The sequence below is a fragment of the Zootermopsis nevadensis genome, unplaced genomic scaffold, assembly GCF_977971745.1.
Source record: "Zootermopsis nevadensis isolate Lab colony 2312 unplaced genomic scaffold, Znev_1.0 Znev_ptg000020l, whole genome shotgun sequence".
NCBI classification, from domain to species: Eukaryota; Metazoa; Arthropoda; class Insecta; order Blattodea; family Termopsidae; genus Zootermopsis; species Zootermopsis nevadensis.
This window is the reverse complement of record NW_028259152.1, coordinates 17,990,267-18,012,407: the sequence shown is the minus strand read 5'-3', so window position 1 is coordinate 18,012,407 and position 22,141 is coordinate 17,990,267. Positions and strand designations below refer to the sequence as shown.

Sequence of the window (22,141 nt, the reverse complement as noted above, 5' to 3'; positions counted from 1 at the left end):
TCGTTTCATACTGATGCGAATTATTGTCATGGGGACCTACAATTTAAAGGCAGGTACACCATCAGATAAACTTTTTGACGTATTTGTTTTCGTTAGAACTAAGTAACTTTTACTTTAATCTACAAACACTAATACTGTTACACTGCAACAGTAACATCGACCACCCGTATTATCTTTTATTTGCGCTTCACGTCAGACATATTTTCATCATTCTTAAAATAGTAGTACGGTAATTTGCATCTGGCACAAACAAATATGTAAAACTGGCAACTTTCATTTCTTAAAAGGTACACAGATGACATCAAACTGTATTCCTGGCTAATAATTCGTATTAAGTCCCTAATGGTCTATTCTTTATACTAAAAACAAGTACTCTTTCTATCCCTCAGCACTTCGACGCAATTTCTAATCAGCTGATTCGACGCCATCTCCATCATAACCTTCCCCTACCTACCTGTGCGTCAACCCAAAACTGCGAGTCGGAGTTGGATGCAGTACCCAAATACCTATTGCTATGATCCAAATATGCCAGTTCAATCAGTGCATCATGTTATATTAGCTGCATCTAAACTGTGCTGTGATATTAGACTATGTGTCTGGAAATAAGTGTATTTTGCATTCTCTCCATTCAACTCTTATCGCCAGTAATTGTAAACGAAGAAACTTAAATGACAGTTTCTTACTGAAATATGTGAAATTCCTTTTATACTAGTATCCGGGTGACGACTAGGTAAGTTATTATAAACAAATATTTCACATGCCGGAACTAGTAGAATTATACAAAAGTGGTTTGTGCAATTTCCACAGGATCTACTGATGAAATACATCTGCATTACAGGGTATTAAGAGTATAATAAAATTGACTTGAAATTTCACGCCAAAGATAAGTCAACGAATTGGCTGTTTTTATGCGTATATTCGTTTCTATTATCCGTCTATTTCTAAATTAATGAAAACACTTATATTTCTTCCATTTCCAGTCGAAGTATTATTGAGATACATTTTTGTTATGAAATCTTGAAGGTTGAAACACACTTGAGGAGAAAATCGGAGAGTAAAATATCTGTAGAATTAGAATTTATTTATATTCGTTGGCCCTTCATAGTGCAAGCCAAAGATGTGAAAGCTGTCACAGTACGAATATGAAGACATGATACAATAAAATAAAGTAAATTATGCAGAGTAGAAGGTGTGAGATAGACAGTTTTGCAATGCCAGCTTAAATACTTTTATATCATGATTTAAACTTTTAATGCTGTTTGGAGGAGTATTTTATGATTTGTAATGTGAAAATAGTAATTTTGATTGGCATGAATTAAAGTATTTAAGTCAGCAATGAAAGATTATCTTTTATTTCACTCCTTTTGCTGTGTAGAATAATATACGTCAATTGAAAATTGGATAAAGAATAGTTATATTTTTTATAAGAAGAGTGTTTTAAAGTGTAAAAAAACCCTGCAGAAGGGCTGCATATACTTACACACATACTCTTTATGAAGAAACTTTGACGTGTATAAAGTGTAATTTTTGTTATAGGTGTGAGGGGCATCATAATACAAATGCTGCTGTACCATCTTTGCCAGGATATTAGTTGATGAAATAATGGCACACTACAAGTCCAATGGGTGTCCTTTGAGTTCATTATGGGCAGTGAACTGTGCACGGCAACCAGTTATTTCAATGTTTATGGATAAGAATGCCTTCAGAGGTGCTCCTTTCATAGATGTTTATACTGCAGCAAGCACTGGAGATTATGATGTCATATACCATGTTTTGAATAGGTAACTTGAATTTCAATTTTTAATTTGATAATTTTATGCATATCCCTTATTCCATAATCATTCATCTAGTACAGAAGAATGTGAACTTCTTTGTAAATAACCAAGAATTTTTCAAACTAAATCTGCTGTACGCAGTGTCAACACAAGGCATAAGAATCGGCTTCATAGACCAGTTTCCAGTCTCTCATGTTTTCAGAAGAGTGCATATTTTGGTGGCATCAAAATTTGCAACAGTGTACCATCTAGGTTCATGAGCTGGGTAGCTTAGTCAGTATAGTACCTATCTACGGATTGGATGACTGGGGTTTGATCTTTGACACAGTCAGAGTATTTTTTCTATAGCCTCTGCATCCAGCCTCCTATACAGTGGGTACCAGGGTCCTTTCCTGAGGGTGAAGCTCAGCTGGGGCATGACATTGACCACTCACCCCCATCCACGGCCGAGGTTAAGAATGAGTAGGAGCCATACCTCCCAAGCACCTACATGGCGTGTAGCAGAACTGCATTTTACCATCTATTTTCACAAGTCATACAAATAAAAAGGCACAATTTAAAGTAATGTTAATAAGATAATTATACTCTTTTTACTCTATTGATAAATTTATAGTGTTTACAGATAACTCATGATGTTTATAAAGGTTTTCTCTCTGTATATACTGTAGAAGGGTAGTATCATTTATCTACTGTCGCCCATGGTGGACTAGTGGTTAGCATGCTCGCCACTGGAACCAAGGTTTGCGGGTTCAAACACGGCGGAGGTTGATGGATTTTTAAGGGTGATCAAAATCCATAGCATAACGTTTTTGGAAGGGAAGTAAAGCTGGCAGTCACTTGTCATACATTTATGGCATGTAAAAGAACCTTATGAGCATGAACGAGATGCTACATAAGCAAAATTCAGCAGCAGTTTCTCACCCAAAGTCTCTCCTGATTCTCTACTAGATGGCTCTAGCAGTCAAATCAGGATTGAGTAGAAATTGTGCAGAGGCAGTGGGCTGGCCACTCACTACTCGTAAATGCACACTTTAAAGACAAGGAAACCTGCCACGTGGGAGGAGGCCAAGGCTCGACTTTGGGCCTTTATGCCACAGAAGAAGAATTTATCTACTGCTTTGTAATCAATGGATTTATTTGTAACTTGTCAGTACTGTATGTGAAACCTTTGCTTATTTTATGTGAAATCTTTATAATAGTATGAATTGTACTTGTATATATGTATTGTATTATTATGACTTATTCCACATTCTGTTGTCATGTGGCTAACTTATGGATCCATGGAATGTAATATGTTTGTATAGTTATGGAAGTTATTTTTGCAGTGGTTTTACCTGATGATGGAAGAAAATCCAGCTTGCCAAATTCCAATTGTTTTTAAAGTTTTTTTAAAATTTGTGAACTTAAGAGATGAAGACAAATATCCAAGAATTTGCATCTGTTGTATTTTGTTTCAGCAGTGAAAATGGTAGATTGTTGATGAAGAATATAAGTGGATGGACTCCACTGATGTATGCATGTTACAATGACCATGACAAAATAGTGGAACTGTTGATTTCGTGGGGTGTTGACAGATTTGACTGTAACGGTGCAGGAGAGACACCCCTTATGCTTGCAGCTTTAAATGGAAATGAGAAGATGTTGGGGTTAGTTTATAAGGTAAAGTACTAGGTTCTGTTAAGGGCTTATAAATTGTCTGTGTGCCAAAATATTACATGTAATAGCATATTTTACATAAATCATTACAAATGTGAAACTGTCTGTCGTGGTTATTGTTTCAGTGGGGACTTTTCTGCTTGAATTTTTGCCAAGTCATAATGTTTGTCTTATTTGTAGGATTCAAAGTTTTCATAGCAATGTGAGTTTTGACAGTGGTCTTCTGGTTGTGTGCATGTGTGTTCTAAAGAACACTGAATTCCAGAAAGCCAGATGCATTGAACTTTGCTGTATGGCTGCTGTTTGACTAAAAAAGTGTTATGCGTCATTGTCAACAGTACATTTGTGGTGATGGTATTTTGAACATTTGTGACTTCCCAATAAATTCCACAACAGTTAAGTATCATATGCATCTATTTTAATGCCAAAGAAACGAGTAAATGTCATGCATATACACTTTGAGAAGCCTTTATTACAACTAATGCTGTTGGCTGAAGTGGAAAAGTGTGTTTTTGTCATAAGCCCACTGTGTTCTATGATTTTGGCATTGCCTGTAATCTTCATCAATGTAACAAGACTGGAAAGGTGTGTTTCATGTTGGAATACACACATGCATTCTGATTATGCCTTTTATCGTATTTAAACAACTCTAGATTCAAACTAATCAAATCATGTGGTTTTTCCAAGTACCATAAATCAATAATGACATGTCATAAGGTGCTTTAGCTCTGTGGTAGCGTACAGGACTTACATACATGGGGTTATAGGGTTGAATCCTGATAAGTAATTTTTTTTTTTATTTGTGCAGTCACCATGTTGTTATTTTACATTATACAAAGAATTAATATACCAAAGTTTTATATTTTCTGAAAATATTTTACCGTACATCACTGTATGGCCTTATCACAAGTAGTTCTAATGTTGGTCCCACCTCACAAGTTTGTTCATCTGCCATGTTGGAATTTCTGATTCTAGAAAATTAAGACATACAATTTTAGGGTGGTCTCAATGCCATAACGTCCATACCAAATTTCATCCAAATATGTCCAGTGGTTCTTGAGTTTAATCATATGGGCGGATGGACATGACCGGCCATCTTTGCATTCATTTCATGTATGTTTTAGTTTGTGAAAGGTATGCTGCTCTATTGACATTTAACTATAACTGATAACTTTGTTGGGTTTTAATAAAAAATATGTAAAGTTTTTAAAACTTCATACAATTAATGTAACCACTTGAATAATTAAGATATTTTCATGACTAATTATTTACTTGGTGCATTTAGTTATGATTACTTTCTAAACTCCCTAACAATAACTATTGTGACTCTCTAAGCATAAGTTTATAAAGATTTTGTATTGCATTAATCATGATGCATCTTCACAAATGAATTTCTGTAATTAATAAGAACTGTGTGTGTGTGTGTGTGTTTTGATTTACTGTGTACATTATTTGCACTTCTAATAGTACTTACTACTATTTGCCTTGCCTAATCATTTTGGAATAGGAACTTGGTCTAAGAAAATTTATATAACCTTGTTTTCATTTATATATTTAAATATAATATTATTTCTTTTAACCTAATTGACTGGTGAAGATTAATGTATAATAAATCCATTTTTAGAGTGTTTTATATAATTCAGATGTGTTTCAGTTTTCAAGTTCATGACTAAACTATGTGCATTATTCATTTGAATATATCATCAGTCACATTTTCTGATTTTAAAACATGTTTATATCCTGTTAGGACAATATTATCAACATGACAGACAAACGAGGGTGGAGCGCACTTTTTCATGCTGTATCCAGGAGACGGCAAAATGCTGTTGCATTTCTACTTGAGCATGGAGCAGATGTTAATTTAGTGTAAGTACATCCTTTAATTTAATCGGAGATAAACGTGGAATGTTTCACAACTTTACGTTTCAAATTTCTGTGGGAGTGTAGATGACAGAATGAGAACAAGGGTTAAGCAACCAAGGCATTCAGCTATGAAATAAAATCGAAACATAAATGACATATAATTAACATGAATAACAAAATATATGTAAAAATATAACTTTTATACAGTGATTTCATCATTTTGTACTATTTTAATATTTATATACAGTCCAACTGCAGTATCACATGGTTTGTTGTGCTGTAGTTTGAGATACAGTACATATGGGTACAGTCATGTCCTCTCTGCCCCCCAATTTTGTTTTTGATGCATAACTGAGTCACAGTATTTTTTTCTAAAGTTGTGTTTTGCAGTGTGTGTTAATAAGAGTTGCAGGTGACCAGAAGATGAAGAATCTGGGTCATCTAATTTAACCGTGTTCTTCTAACTCTTCATGGAGTGTGAACTTCAATGGCACTGCTGTCAAATTTAATTTTGTGTAGTTTACATATTTGCATAATACAGCACTGAACACTAAAAGTGCTGGGCTGATGGCGTAAAATAAACATGCCAGTTCTCCATCTACCCAGTCCCAGAAAACGTGTGGTACGGTTCATAGTACAATCTGAATTGAAAAGATAATTTGACAGTCTTATCTGTTATAAAGATATAAAGTCAAGTTGCTTGTAACTTGGATTGTATTCATTATGAGGAGAATCACAGGAAAATAAAGTTACAGATGGCTTACTCTTCATTATGTCTTAGTAGATTGGCAGGCCTACAGCAACGGAGGTGAAGGGAAAGCATCACAGCATTTACAAATGTCGAAGATAAGGGATTTAATTTTTATTATAGTGCAAGAGTCTAGCCTATCCCCCGACACCCTCTTGTATCAACATTGCTGTGTATAAAGTTAAAAATTATATCTGTTGTGGAGAAAATACCACTGTAAATATGTGCAAGAAGTTTAAAATAAGTTCTCAAGGGTTTGTATTATTTGCTTATTATGTTTGTGGCCATGAGTAACCAGTGAGTTGCCTTTAAACTTATTATCCATTATCAGCTTTATAATGACTTAGGGCTTACAGTATGCTGATAAAAGAAAAGGAAAAGTGAAGCTTTAGTTTTTACAAATATCTCTCTAGATAATAAAAAAATTCATACTGGGTGATATGGCGTTACAAAGCTTCAGCCAGTAGGTGGCTCTGCCAACAATAGTGGTAGCAGGGCTACCAAATTCTGCTGGTAGATGACTGTGCCAGCATAAGTTCTGTCATGAGAGGGGAGATGAAATTGATGCCTCCATATTCATATTTTGAGTGTCTTAAAAAGACTTTTGACGCTGATGACAGAGGATTGTAAATGTTTTTGAAAAAATATCTGCTACTAGAACAATGCTTTTGCACTTGCTTCTTTTAACATTAGACAAGATTGTTTTAATGGAGGTATAGCCGCTATTCTTGAGCAATAGTTTTTGAAGAAGTACAACTTAAATTTGTTGGATAGATTCTGATAACACTGTTATAATATGTCAGAATTCACAGCATATAAACTGTTCTTGAAGCTTATTTTCTTTTCATTTCCCTCTTATTTTCATGCAAAAATGCCTAAATGAGGGGAAGGAAAGAAAGAAAGGGGAAAAAGTAATTTGAAGGAAGAATGGGAGGGGAGGGCTGGAGTTCCCAGCAGGGTTGGTGAGTAAATCAAGCGGGGCAGATCACTTGTGCCTCCATGACTGAAGAATGTTAAAATGCATGGTGTATGCACATGTTCATTTATATAATCTCTTAATTGTACTGAAACATTTGACAGACTTCTATGCTTACCAAACATATAAAACACTGGCTTTTGATGACTGAAATGTACTTTTATCTAACAGTGCTCGTGACAATGGTTACACAGTGCTGATGGTGGCTGCAGCAACTGGGAAGATGAGTGTAGTGAAAATGCTTCTAGCTGCAGGATGTAACCCTTCCAAGGTATCTTGGGAGGGAGAAAGTGCGATATCTATAGCTCATTCTTGCGGGTTTTTTGATATCGTAAGAATGTTATCATCCAGCGCCAGGTTTTGTGGTAGGTTATTTTGCTGTGAGTATGTGTTTCCTCCTAATAAATATGGTATTAGACACTTCTTTCCCATTACCTCTTTTCCTAAGTCACTGCTTCTCCTAACTGTGTGGTCATTAACGCTTTTTATAGCCTCCTTTCTTAATTCACAGGGTCATCAAAACTTGTTTCATAATTTCTTCAACCTTACCACGTCACCTCTTTTTCTCAACCAGGTGCTTACCACTCATTTGGTCAACAAAGTAGGTACTTCACCTCACACTCAACTTCTCTATGTAAGGCTTCTAGAACCCTGTTGCACATTCACCCTGAAGATGGCAACTGCATTATTTGCCGAAATGTAAAGCATATGGCATTTGATGTAGCTAATTGTTGAAAGCTGAAGCTATACATTATCACACACTGTTATGTGACATTCTGAAACTTGTTGGATCTTAAATTAATTTATTCTTTTTCTTTCACTTCCAGTTTGTCATCTGACATCCAAGCCTCTCCATCTGTCTGTGATTTCCCAATGATTTTCCTTAGTTGCTCCCCACGTTTAACCTTCCTCTGTGTGTGATATCTTTCGTGACCTGTTGTTCCCCTCTTGATCTCAGCCTCCCTGGTAGGGCATTTTCCTTTTACTTTTTTGTTCAAAACCTGTGGAATTCTCCCTTTGTTATTTCTTGAAATAGCCTATAACATTTTATTCTGTTATTTGTTAATTTGTCTTCCAAGGTGTTTATCTTCAAATTCCCTCCCTTTTGGTTTTTCATTTTATGCACAGTAAACATATCACCTCTGGTGCCATCAGTCTTGGCCCATGTCCAGGTTTCTGCTCCATACATTAATGTGGACACGTAGTAACTTTTAAATATATGTACTTTCCCCTTCTCAGGAATTTTCTTTTCCAGAGCATGTCTGTCACTAATTTGTAAAATTTTTCTGCCTATAATTTCCTCTTTATCAATTTCTCTTGTCAGTCTACTAATATCTGCCTTGGCATCTGCATGTATCACAATTTTTGGCAATCTCCTCTCTTTTCTTTCGGTTACTTTTTTTGTTATTCATCACAACATTTCCTTGTCTCACTCTAAATGTTCGTAATAATAACTATGACGATAATAATAAAAAAACACTCTGTATCATATTTTCAATTGCAAACAATAAAAATTATTCTGATTCTAGTAGGATTCAGTTCTAATGGCCATTGCTCATGAGATGAGCGTGTTAAACTAGGAGCTAAATTTCATTGTAACGAGGTTCTAAATATAATAGTAACAAACAAGATTTATAGGTTTGGAAATGTGTGCTGAATTTAGTCCAGATATCCTTCTTGTTTACTTTTTCTTCTTTTTCTTTCAGAGTTGCACTTGATTGATTTACATAATCTGCTTTGTTCACTGGATCTTATGGATTATTGGCCATTATTTCAAATGCGAAACATAGACATGGAAACCTTCTTTTCATTTACGGAAAATAACTTGAAGGATATTGGAGTCACGTGAGTGGTAATGTTATGTACAATAAAGTTTTAAAAATGCTCTTTTAACAGGAATTATTGACGGTGTACAGTGGGTTGCAGTTGTGAGATACTGAACCAAAAATTATTGCATTAACATTTATATGCGCTTTGTTCTAATATGTTAAGTACAGCATGGAACATTTCATTTTATACATTATATTTGCAGGGTAATATTTTGCTTCTGAGCACGTGATACTTTATATCCATGTTATCTGTATTTCCCAGGTAAAGGTCAGTAGTCCATTACTGACAGATGTATTGGTACAGAATAAGAGGAAACATAGCCCATTCTTCTGATCAGCGTATCTAAGAATTGGTCATTCTGTATTATTTGACGCTTGAGCCAATGATGACACTGTCTTAAATATTCGAGTTTTGTTGTTTATTCCATATAATTAGAAATAATTTGTCTGTGTGTGTGTATATGTACTGCTGCTTAGCTCTGCAACAGTAGGTTTGTACACGTAAATGAGGTATGCAACACAGCAAACGGTGCCTTCGAAAATTTTGTGTATATATTTTCAGTCTTGTTTTCTGTATAACACATTTCCAGTCCCATCTCTTTAAGTATTCAGCTCCTCTGTACAATCAGATGCACCGATAAATTGATATGTAGCTGTTGTGCAGAGAAAGATACGTTTATTTTTAAGAATAACATTGAACTCGTCATGTCTGTAAAATGTATACTAGCCAAACTATTTACCTTCTTTTAGAAGTAATAGTGTCTGAATTGAATGCTGTGGTAAAACAGAAAATAATAAATTTAAATCATGAAGCAACAAGTTGATAACAATTTGTGAAAATTTTTAATGGTCTTCGTTATTTAGATAGTTTTATGTTCACTTGATAAGCAGAATTCATATTTGTTTGTTCAGTTACATCAGTACTGATTAGGGAGACTTCAGTGAGTTTTACAGGTGGTATGGTCATGAACAGAACTTATTCCTTATTGGCTGACACCTTATGCATATCTGAGTTCCATCTTTATTTATCTGACGTTACAATACTTTACTGTGCAGTAAGCGGTCATTTGCTAAGTCATGTTATCTTCCGTGTCAGAATGTCACGTACGAGATACACAGTGGAATTATCATTGTTCACGTGCTATGCCTATTTGAAAGTGTTCCTACGAGAAGTAAATTCACAGCCAAGACTAATGCAGGGGATTCGTTTGCGTGATTCTAAAACTGGTATATGGTGCAATAGAAGTGCACATTAATAATTGGATGTGTTTTCTTCATTGACACCGTTAACTGTTAATGGTACATGGAGCATATACTCCATCTCGTTTTTAACATTCTTTAAAGAAGACTCAGCCACTGGGATCCAGGGATGCTTTGAAGGATACACTTCAGGACAGAATTATCAGTAGTGATCAGTAGCCATAATCCTCCACTGACCGCAGCCCAGGTGATTTTCGGTTGGGAGCGCAAAAGAGTTTGCAGATGAAGACCTCGCACAATTGAAGAACTGAAGTAAAATATCCAAAGTGAAGTTTTCTCTTGTACCAGAGAAAAACTTGAACATGTGAATTCTCATTTTCTATGGTGGTTTGAGCAGGAATGCATTTGGAACAGTGCGTAGTATTTTAAACACCAGCTGTAGTGAGGTTAAGTTTTATCTGTAATTTGTTTAGGCTGTATGCTTATTAGTTCTGCTAGTAATCCAGACCTCAGAGGGCGAGACTTGATGGGAGGAGTGGCCAACTCTTCTGCCTCAGAGGTTCTTTGATTTGTGACTGTGCTGATTTATTGTTTGTAGTGTGTATTTACATGCATGAAGAGCGAGAATAGCTGTCAGTATAACAGGCTGACTACAAATTGAATTACTAAGGTTTCATCCCCAGCAGGGGAAAAGGATTTTTCTTCTAGCCTCTGCATCCAGACCAGCTCTGGAGCCCACCTACCCTCATATCTAGTGAGTAGTGGGGTCCTTTTCCAGAGGGTAAGACACAACTGCGGCATGAAGCTGACCACAAACCCTGATCTAGTGCTGAGGTCAAGAATAAGCAGCTGTACTGCCCAAGCACCTTCACCACGTTTTCTGGGGACAGCTTTGCTTTTCTGTTTACATGTGTGGACTTGTTATGAATTTTATGTGTGAAAAGAGAACACTTTATATAATATTGATTCTATTTTCAGCCGCTTGGGACCACGTAAGAAGATGGCTTCTACTATTTCGCAATGGAGGCAGCAGCGCCGCCCTTCACATGCTCAGTTGTGCCCCATGTGTCACAGACAATATCTGTAGGGATGAACATGTACAGTCTGCCTTTCGCTTCATGATTTTTGAAGTTAAGAGACTGTTGCATACAACAGAAGTATTAGATCAATATGACCAAGTGTGAGAAATGTGCCATTTATTTTATCATTGATATGTGCTCCATTTTATTTATGCATGCATGCATTTATGAATGAACCGATTGATTGATTGTTTTGCCATGTGACTTGAGTACAGTATATATATATATAAGACTATAAAAATTTCCATTCAAGTACAAATAAGGGGAACATTTTTATAAAATAAGCTTAAATTATGTTTTAGGAATTTATTATTTTCAATGATTATTTATTTTATATTATGACAAAATAAGAATTAACATCATACAAATACAAGTAAGAACACTTTTATAAAATAAACTTAAATTATGTTTTAGGAACTAATTAACTACTATGATAATTTATTTTCTGAAGAGCAGAATATTTTTATAAAAGAAACCTAAATTGTATTTTAGAAATTATTAACTCCAGTTATTGTATGTTTTATATTTATGACCTAGAATAACCAGTAACTCCATACAAATACAAACAAGGAGAGATTTTTTATAAAAGAAGCTAAAATTATGTATTAGGAATTCTTGAACTGTAATAATTATTTATTTTATATTTATATCCTAGACTGAATTTGTAAGTTATATATCTAATTATGTTTAATGTATTATATATTTATTTGCTTTGCAATTTGATTCTGGTGAAGTATAATTTTTAAAGTGTGAAGATATTTTTTTATTTGGTTGTGATTTATTAAAATGTTTTTACATCTCATTTATTGGATGTGGTAACTGACACAAGACAATAAATAATGGAGAACAGGTGGGATGATGGATCTAACTCTGTTTCATATGATTTGTGTTTAGTATTTGCTTTTGGATCATATATATTGACATAAAACGTAATTTTTCCTCCATTTAAAGCACTGATTATATCAACAGTAATATAACAGAAGAAAATTGTGACCATTTGTCACTGTAATTTTTTGACGTAAATACGTCTATTTGGAAGGGTCATTCGGCAAAAAAGCGTAACGAAGATGTGTTGCATTACTACTGTCAACAATCCGCTTTCGTTATTGCGGAAAGAGCTGAGCTGTGAATCGCTTGTAGAAGAAGTGCGTCGTAGACTAGATAATTTTGTGCTGGTAAAAACGTTTTAGAATATCACAAGTACTTATCTTATATAACAATTATTACATTATATTAGAGACGTATTTATGTCATATTCTCCGGAACCGTGGTTCCACTGTCAATTTTTTCACTTATCGATAGTAACATCAATATGTCGATATCGTACTTCGAATTGCGTGGCATCTGGTGTTTGAAGAAACAGTTTCATATCGAATTTAAGTAATTTTAATTCAGGGGTTACTGTGCATAAAGAAAACTTTTATGCTAAAAACGAGACATTACTGTTTCTCAGTACTTCATTGTTAATTGTTCTCTATACTATTAAGACAGGCATGTGCTAATGCCAGCTTTGAGTCCAGTATGATTAAATTAGTATCCAGGTATACTGTTCACTCATGCTTTGGAGGTACGTCGTAAGTATCGCGTTTTGCAAGGATCGGAAAACGAATTGTAAGCAGTGTAGTAAATGTGTTTTGCAAAGTTTTTGTTTCAGGTAGTGGATGATATCTTGTAACTATTCGCAAAGTATTGGTAATGTTAAAATTTATAACCTCACTTTTATTTAAAGGTGAAGCTTATATATTATAACACTACTTTCCAGATTATGGAGCCAACCGTATAATTTAATCTATGAAACAGTTCTGCACTCTTGTTGCAGTAGGTGTATTGTGCTTGTACTGTAACCAGTATTACGGCATGGCTTGGAGGTCCCATGGTAGGGATAATGCTGATATGGTCCGTAATTTGAGAGGTAATGAGTAATTAATTATTCGAGTTTGCTCTGTATTGTATCGTATTTAACAGGTGTATAAGTGCACACATTGTTTTCAGCCAATGGTATTATTCGAAGTCAGATTGTGGAAGATGTCATGTTAAAAGTGGACCGTGGAAAGTATGCTAAATTCAATCCATATATGGATGCTCCTCAAGGAATTGGTTACGGAGTCACAATTAGTGCACCACATATGGTATTGTATATAATATAAGCATAAATGTTACTTTAGTATATAGATTTCTGAAATATTGAAACAGTAAAAGATTACATGTCTAACAGCATGTACTTTAGATTAGTTATGAGATATTAAAGTTAACCTTTAACTTACATGATATCATATGCTGGGTTTTTAAATTCATGAACCCCATCCCTCAGGAGACCCATGCACTGGGTTTTGTGTGCTTCAGTACTGATGTGTTTCACTCACAGTAGAACATTGGAGAATATGTCAGAATTTTTTACATACCTGTGTGGTTAGGCTTCAAAGCCTACCAGCATTTCTCAGTTCACAAAGTTTGTATTTTTTGTGGTAAACTTTGAAACATTTAGTAGTACGCAGCCCCACATTACGCTCCTTGCATTTTGCTTGAACTCTTTCATATCCCTTGTGCAGAACAGGTGTGAAATTCATTCTGGAGGATTGAATGTGTTGTCAGAAAGAGAAACGTACTGGATTCAGTAATGTCAGGTAGTGAAGAAGGTCCATTCTCAAGTGTGTGTGAGTATTGGTGGTGGTATCTGTTGGTCTCCTGTACCAGCAGAATAATAACAGATGCAAAATGCTATATGCAGTTGAATATTTGTTGATATAGGGTGCCACATTCTGTATTTTACCAGGTGTATCACCAGTAAATTAATGGACATTCTTGTTTGGCCCTTCTGTTGGCTGTCCCCACTTTGACACCCCCTTGAATGCAAATTGGTGTGGTGTAATCTTGTCTTCCTTGTCTGGTGTATGGTCATGGGCCCTCCTGTTTGTGTGGCTATTCACTTTGCCCTGTTTAGGCACCCCTTGTGTTGCTTTTCAGGGTTCTAGTCATTGTTCATTTGTACCCCTGCTTGTGGATGCTGTGTCTTGTTCTCTTTCCTGTGCATTCGAATTGAGTCCTAGTATGAGAGTGGAAGGAAATGATTCTTATCTCAACGTATCGCAGTGTGAAGTTATTTTTAGACTGCTTTAGCTGATGCGTGCAGGACCAGGCATTTTGAATTCTCAAATGAACTGTTGGAATGGGTACTGAATAAAATTTGTTTCCTGTGTTAGAAACAAAGCCTTTGATGCAAAAGAAAATGGTCCATGACACTTAGCTGGAGCAGCCAGCTGCACTTATCTTTCAGTGTAGCTTACTTATTCTTATGATGTGTCTCTGCTAAAGGGGTCTTATTTCAAGTGTGGAACTTTATGCCTTATGCCATTTTTACTTTCTTGATTTGCTGCCATTCAGTGTTGCTGCTTCTGGTGAAATATTTTATAATCAGAACCACCGACGAAGGACTCTGAGAAAGATTGTATTTATTTTTGTCAGAAGTTTGAACGTGATCACCGTCCAGACAACATACAGCAATTCAAAGCCAAGTACAATTGTCCCAGAGTTCTTGCCACTCTAAATATGCAGTATGGGCTTAAATCTGAATAATAAGCAAGCCGTGTAGTATGGTAGAAGTAAACGTCTGTGAGACTACATGGCACTACAATCCAGAAGATAGCCATCTTCATACTCACCACTATGAGAACCTCAAATCTTACTTATTAAGCAATTAGAACATGTGAAAAATCTAAATAACTGAAAATAAATGAAGTCTGATTATTGCAAAACATCATATACAAATAAATGGGGTTGATCTCAGCAATGGAGTTTTTATTTCCCATTTCTGGCTTAAAAAATGTAATAAATACACTGTATTTTGTAACAACCAGTACCTTGAGTCTATTTAAATGCCAATTAAGTATGAACGTGTGTGTAGACCCCAATGCCGGACGCTAAACGTTAAATCACGATCTTCATAAAGAAATCTCGAACTTGGGCCAGGGGTTGGCCTGTGTCGGTCTCAATATTTATGCCATCCAACAGTCTTTTGAGCGGGCTCCCAGGTCTTCTTCTCCCTCTCTGACGGTATTTCGGCTTTTCTTTCGGTAACCTGTGATCTTTCATTCTAGTTACATGTTAATATAGAATCGTTGACTTAATAGAGTTGACTCGTGCTCAGCTTGCACTAAAATATCGTAATCCTTTCAGTAATATAAACCCTCAGGCCTGTCCAACATGACCAGAGTGGTGAGCTGCACGTCGTACATCACTGTCCCACAGATGGTATTGCCACCAACTGTAGGCATCTTTTGCACTGCCGAGTTCTAAGGTAAAGGCGAGGTTGTCCCTGGTATTAACTAAACACCACACCATGAAGATATATTAAAGTGTATATATATATAGTGAAAAGGTGGCACCACCAATTTTTTTTTGACTAGTTGGAGGTGAGTGGCTGGCTTCATGCCCCAGCCCCTTTGGCCCTGGTAAAAGGGCCCCTGGTACTTATTGGATTGGAGGCTGGGTAGACTGCAGAGTCACTCTGGATGTGGAGATTCAGAGAAACATTTTTTGTACCCGCAGTAATTAAAGTACAGTCAAGGTACAGGCTGAGCTACCAAAGTTTTAAGATATTTGCTATGTGTTCGGTACGCACTGAAATATGAACATTTGAACTTTTTATTCTATGTTTCAAATTACTTACCATGGCATGGGAAGTTAAAAATTTTGTCATTCTTTTAATGACAAAGTTTTCTGTGTTATGTGACTGATTGACATTGATATTGGTTGTATTTCATGTAGTTACTAATTTGTTATGAATGTTGCTTTCTGTATGTTGATTGTGTACAGTAAAAAGTAAAGTTTGTCCCGCTACACGCCATGTAGGCGCTTGGGGGTGAGTGGAGGTATAGCTCCTCTCTTTCTTGACCTAGGCACTAGATGGGGGTGAGTGGTCAGCATCACGCCCCGGCCGGCTTTACCCCCGGGAAAGGACCCCAGTACCCATTGTAGAGGAGGCTGGGTGGGCCCCAGAGCCGGTCTGGACGCAGAGGCTAGAGGAAAAATCCTCTCTCTCGTCGGGGATCGAACCCCGGTCGTCCAGCCCGTAGCTAGTCACTATACTGACTGAGCTAACCAGGCTCTTGATTGTGCAAATACAGATGGACGAGAGATGGGAAAACCGCTTTAAAACTGAGTTATCAGAGTCAGTTTGGGAATGATGCTATGAGATTAAGTTAAAGGTTAACAGACAGGTTGCTGAGTTTTTACAGAAAAATAAATTCTGTTATTCTGTACTTCACAGATTGTTTGTAACTGTGCGTCTTGTTCTAGCATGCGCATGCTTTGGAGTTGCTGAAGGATCATCTGAAGGAGGGCGAACATGCACTTGATGTTGGATCAGGGAGTGGGTACCTGACGGTCTGTATGGCTCTTATGGTGGGAGAAACTGGCGTAGCTGTTGGAATTGACCACATCCCTGAACTTGTGGAATTTTCACGCAACAACGTACAGAGGGACAAACCCGCGTTACTTGAAAACAGCAGGCTTAAGCTGATGGGTGCGTACAGATTTCTGTTATGACGTGAAATATGGTAGGGGCCTTCTTTTAGCAGGAAATGTCGCACAACTTAAAATAACATTGCGAGCACAAAGGTTGAATCTTAATGTAGTAGGCATGCTGAATTGAAGGATATGTTACACTACATGATACTTGAAGATTTCTGGGTCGTTGCGCTGTGTAGTCTGGTAGATGTTTACGAACGTTTCAGAGGTCATACTGTCTCCGTCATCAGGGCGACGACAGAGGCAGTATGACCTCTGAAACAGCACATTGTCTGTATCAACAGCTAAAATTTAGCATAGGTGTCACTGAGCTTATCAAAAAGAGAACTTACATTCAAAATTCCTTCATAATTCTTGTGAGCGTTGTCTGGTATGTGCGAAAGCGTAGAAATCACAGTATATGAAAAAATTGGTCTGTTTTATCGTGTTGCTGTAAAATTGTGTCTATAGTTGTTCGAGATTGGACCAGCAGTCTTTTAATGTGTCCTGCTTATCATGTTCTGTTTGTACAGTAAGAGCCAAAAATGCATATCTCTCCTGTACAGTTACATCAAGAAGTCATGAATGTTCATCATCAAGTGCAAATAAATATTGGTTTATGAGTTTCTGTCAGCAACATGAAGAAGAGCGTGGCGATGAGTCCTTTTTCACGTGGGGTGCCTCTTGTGTTGCCAATCTGCTGCTAGCTGCAGTAAAAAGATTTCCATGGACGTTGTGGATTTGATAAAACATAACCTCACCCTTAAGTTATGCTTTACTTATCACCTGCTTCCACAGTGTCTTCATAAAGTTAACTTTCGCTGTAGATGACATTGCTTCAGCAGAGTTTCCAAAATTGGTTCCTGTTAAATTTATATTCTGTTCTGTTTTATTTCTAATAGTGGACCCCCCCCCTCTCAGCCCTCCACTGCCAGTAAAGCGCAAGCTTGTGAGTGAAGTATTATTTACTCCATCCACCTTACATTGAGATGCCCCAGCTGATGGGAACCTAAATCGGAGAAAATTCGAAATTGGATTTGCGTGTTTGGTTCGTCTGGGCAAATTCCTTATATTTTCTGCCTCCATCGTCCAAGTCAATTTCATCCCACTTATTCAGTGTTGTGCTGGCTTGAATTTGTCTACCAGTCCTTGTGTGAGGTTATGTTTGTAATCTCTGCTGCGCGTACAGGTTGTGCTGTGGACAGTGTCTCCTATCGAGAAGGTTCCTGTCTGGTGTAGTATTTGTCAGTGGAATAGAAATGGTGTGTTTGGTTTTGAAAACCATCCTAATTGAACTTTTCAGGTATGTCCTTTGCGTGGGGATGGCCGTAATACCAAGAGGTGTTCTGTCTGCGTGTGACATTTCTTATGTAAAACAAACAAAGTGTTGACAAATATTCAGGACAAATGCGTGTGACAGGTTTTCCTACTTTTGGATTGACTATGAATATTCACCATGAACTTTTATTTCATTGTCATACTTGTTGTCATATATATAGCCTTTATGTAGTAAAACATTTGTACCTCTTCTCTTACGAACAGAAATGTCTGATCCTTGTTTCTTTCTTCAGTTGGAGATGGGAGGCAAGGCTATTCGGTGGACGCTCCTTATAATGCGATTCATGTTGGAGCGGCATCTCCTTCACTGCCTCATGACGTAAGTTGTTGCTAGTCGAATCTGACTTTTTTCTTTGAGGACTCTCAAAATTATCCTTATAAATTGTACGAACTGAAAGAAAATATTGAGACTTGCATTTCAGAAATTACGCAAACATTGCTTTCTTGTTTTGCGTTATACATGCGTAAAAGAAAAATTCGTGATCATGATTATAGTTTTTCTTGATAGAAATTAAACTCTGCGGCATTGTTATCGTGATTTGTTGATGTGAATGGGAGTGAGTCGGCATTGGGTTATGCAACTTTTCATTACCTTGTAATTTCTGCTTTCTTAGAAAGAAAATTTTCTAATAAAAGTTTGGATTTTACTACAGAAGCTATCGCCACACACAACTTTGTTTCCCTGCCTTGGGTTGCACTGACGTGTTTCTTCATAAGATCACAAATCTTAAAAGTCACCAGGATATCGCGGATTCTAATGAGATGCTGTGCATTCTGTATTGTCACTGAGCAGTCTCTTTTCTTTAATTTCTTTGTTTCCGCTTTGCGTAGTTTTCTCTTGGCTGATGGAGTAATGACTTTGTGTTCTTCGTTGTTGCGGTGCTAAAAGAAACTCTTGTTTGCTCTCTAGCTCATAGCGCAGTTGAAGCCCGGAGGACGTTTAATTGTTCCTGTGGGTCCTGAGGGCGGTAATCAACAACTGGAACAAATTGATAAGAAAGCCGACGGATCCGTGGCACGGACGCCTCTGATGGGCGTGGTATACGTTCCCCTGACGGACAAGGACGCGCAGTGGCCTGGAAGGTGGCAATTCTGAGTAGTTACTGCATAGCTTGCCTGCTTACCAATGAAGCACTTGCATGATACGTCCTTCTTGATTGCGAAGAAATTTGTTGAGTTTTTTTTTGCTACCAATGACGTGCTTACAATTGAAAACGTTCCAGGTTTCATCAGAATTCCACCTCAGATGCTCCCTGCCACGTGCTAAATTGCTCTCTGTTGTTTGTTTTAAGCGTTGTCTTTCTTCCATTAATCTTCAGGTGAGTCGCTTTCTGCCCTTCTCTCGTACTTTCATTTTCCCGCTGTTGGTCTTTCAGTTGAAGGTCGTTACTTTTTCGCGAATAGTTTCCGACTGCCGTCTGGTGAAAGCAGGTGGGACGTGCGTGTCCAGCCTCGTGTTTTGTAATCCTACGTTGAATTTGAATTTGAATGGGAAACATGATGAAATAAATCATGAAAACATTAAAGGTTAAATACACGTTCGTAATTAATACAGTAAGACAATTCGCCTCGAGACTCTCAGACCTTCAGAAAACGAGTTATAAAATGGATGGCGTCGTAATTTTTCTGAGTAACACGTCTGTTATTTATACAATGTTTTCACTCTTGAAACAAGTAGTTCCAGGTGGATCTCGTAAAGCCCGCTTTCCTTTGCCCTCAAATCTTACTCCGCGCGGTTAATTACGTGGCAGAATCCTAGTCAGGCCAGAATTTTTTGCTGCTTGCAGTCGTAATCCTGTCTGTGTTAAATTTGTTGGACGTAACCTAAATGTTTCACACCAGAGCAGTGTCTGTAACTGTTGGCTTATAAACGACATTCATACAGAATTTGCGGTGATGTTTATGATCTGTCTCCGTACCAAATTTCAAACGCCTCGCTGTAATTCTTTATTAGTTATTGCCATTAAACAGGCAGTTAAATGCAGTGTTGTTTTGTGTGTGTGTGCTCGTTGCCTTTCGTTCAATGCAATTTAAATGCGTAGTAAGAGTCGAGCACGTGCGTCTGTAGAAACAAAGTCGCGTGTTCTTTTAAAATCTACGGGACTCCACCTCACAGGCTTGTGCTTCTGCATTGCTATTTTAAATTGTAGGAAGTAGAACAGAAAATTGTCGAGGTGTCCTCCAGTGGTATAGCGTTTGTACCAAATCAGTCACTTGGTCAAAAATTGAAGGAGGGGAAAAAGTTTCATGTATACGTTACTAGAAAATTTTGCCTTGAATGTTACTACGTTTAATCAGTTTAATAATCATTCAGTTTTTCTGGCTTTTTGGTGAGGGACGATGTCCATTTGCGTAGATAAACGAAAGCTTCATTGAACTTCTGATTATTCAGTGTCAGTAACTGTTCAAATTTGTGGGGGAAAGAAACGAGTTTAGCGAGATTTCTGGGTAAGAGAGCGTTGATTGCGGGGGAGGTCGTTGCTTGTTAGTGGATCGGTTTTGAATATTTTTCTTAAATGTTCGGTGACCACCTTTTAGTTCTTTCGTCCTTCAGTCGACAATTTAAATTTGTGTTGAGGCATTTTGATTTTGGTTCAATAAAAGCTGCTTAAAGTTTTTTAGCAGCTTTAATGATGGATGTGACAGTTTCTCGGGAGACAGAATGCGCGATGCTGTGTTTGTGGTTGGCTCTGAGACCGGTGACTGACGCGCGTTCTCCCGCGTGTCGCGATTTGTTCGCTGTTTCTGCATGCATGAGTTTCTACTTTTATTGTTGATGATGTCACTGAGAACAATTTGTCTTCCCGTGCGTCCCTTCTCCTTTCTGATTTATTGTCTTTCAGAAATGAGCTGTGAGTGGCCACTCCCAATGAAGTAACTCATTTTCTGCCCGTCACCCAGGTGCTGCGTGGTTGCGTGACTCCTCCGTAAGTGGATCTGTCTGATCGGATTAAATCGAGGGATCCGCGGACTGATAACCAGTGAACGTGAGAGTTCTCGAACTGAAAATCACGCTGCGGACCGATATCCATAACAGGACGTCACGAAATCTCGTGATGGCCGTTTGAGTCTTAATTTATTGTAGTTGTGATGTAAAATTTTTGTAGGCAACTCGTAGAATTATTTAAATGGCGTTCTGTTGAATAATAACTGCGTCTGTCTCGTAAGTTGATGTTTCGACTAATGTAGTAGAATCTCGCTCTTTTCACGATGAGGATTTTCTCTTTCAGAAGCAAAATGTTTTCTTGTGATATGTCGAGAAAAGTGCTTGTGCACGTGCGCACACGCGCGTCCTCTTACGATAAATGTCGTGATATTTAAAGTGAAGTTTTGTTCGTATTTTGTGTGAGCTTTAGTTTTCTTGGCTCTGGTGCCATATTTCACTGTCGCAAGTATTTTATGGAAAGGAAATTGTTCGATTTATGCCGGATTCAGAAGAAATGTAAATCTCGTCAAATATTGAACAGGTCCGTTCCGTATAAGCTGTACATTGTGCTTTTTTGCCAGTTGTAAGACGTAGTAATTTAAAGTTAGAAATGAAAAATAAATATTTTTGTCGGAATTAAAATTCTGCTCCGTTGTAAAATATTATGTATGTATTATAATTTACGTTTGAATTTTGAGATTGTGGTTGTGCATTATTTGAGCTACTAAGTCAGGGTTGAGTAGAAACATCGTAAAAAGAAGTCTGAAGGTAAGAAGTGCTGTTTTATGTGCGGGGTTTCCGGTACCTTCAGTTGCGTGCCCGAATTTTATGAGATTCCCAAATTTAATATCTCGGTATTTTCGAATGCAGTCAGAAGCAAAGCTTGAATTAACGATTGGAATTTTTTTTTAAGTTTTATTTGTTGTATCTGATTTAAACTTTTTTGTGTGTTTTGATGGAGTAATTTTCGTATGGTATTGAGACGTTTCAAAATTACTGAAATATTATAAAGGCTTGAAAACTGGGAAGTGCTCAACTGGAACTTTCTTTTTGAAGTACCAGATAGTAACAAGCATGTGATGTCAAGTTCCTTTGTGAGTCTGCGTGTTTTCGTTGAATACCGATGTTTTTATTTTAATTTAAATGGTTCCACTGTGTTTAGTAAGAACAAAGTATGTGAAGGTAATTTATGAAGTTTTTGTTTCAAATATAATATTATTTATTTGAAAGTGTTCTGTTTATGAAA

The 22,141-nt window shown here is 37.0% G+C and overlaps 2 protein-coding genes across 8 annotated transcripts; both read left to right on the top strand.

The window, feature by feature from the left end:
- Window positions 1-589: 589 nt before the first annotated feature.
- Window positions 590-11,994, top strand: LOC110834345 (KN motif and ankyrin repeat domain-containing protein 4). 5 transcript variants are annotated; one of them, XM_087352063.1, is made up of 7 exons: window positions 590-730; window positions 1,537-1,781; window positions 3,236-3,434; window positions 5,179-5,297; window positions 7,190-7,383; window positions 8,725-8,863; window positions 11,026-11,994. In XM_087352063.1, exons 2-7 carry the CDS (start codon window positions 1,603-1,605, stop codon window positions 11,132-11,134), a joined length of 939 nt encoding a protein of 312 aa, XP_087208189.1. In that variant the 5' UTR covers window positions 590-730; window positions 1,537-1,602; the 3' UTR covers window positions 11,135-11,994. The 5 variants fall into 5 exon arrangements, with proteins under 5 accessions (XP_087208189.1, XP_087208186.1, XP_087208190.1 ...); XM_087352060.1 differs by having other exon boundaries at window positions 3,233-3,434; XM_087352064.1 differs by having other exon boundaries at window positions 3,233-3,434; window positions 8,725-8,870.
- A 422-nt stretch (window positions 11,995-12,416) lies between these two features.
- Pcmt (Protein-L-isoaspartate (D-aspartate) O-methyltransferase) lies at window positions 12,417-22,124 on the top strand. Of its 3 annotated transcripts, none has more exons than XM_087352065.1 (7): window positions 12,417-12,737; window positions 12,946-13,038; window positions 13,119-13,255; window positions 16,422-16,647; window positions 18,203-18,288; window positions 18,880-19,052; window positions 19,193-22,124. In XM_087352065.1, exons 1-7 carry the CDS (start codon window positions 12,683-12,685, stop codon window positions 19,290-19,292), a joined length of 870 nt encoding a protein of 289 aa, XP_087208191.1. In that variant the 5' UTR covers window positions 12,417-12,682; the 3' UTR covers window positions 19,293-22,124. The 3 variants fall into 3 exon arrangements, with proteins under 3 accessions (XP_087208191.1, XP_021929111.2, XP_087208192.1); XM_022073419.2 differs by having other exon boundaries at window positions 12,422-12,737; window positions 20,871-22,124; XM_087352066.1 differs by having other exon boundaries at window positions 12,422-12,737; window positions 18,880-22,124.
- The last annotated feature ends 17 nt before the right edge of the window (window positions 22,125-22,141 follow it).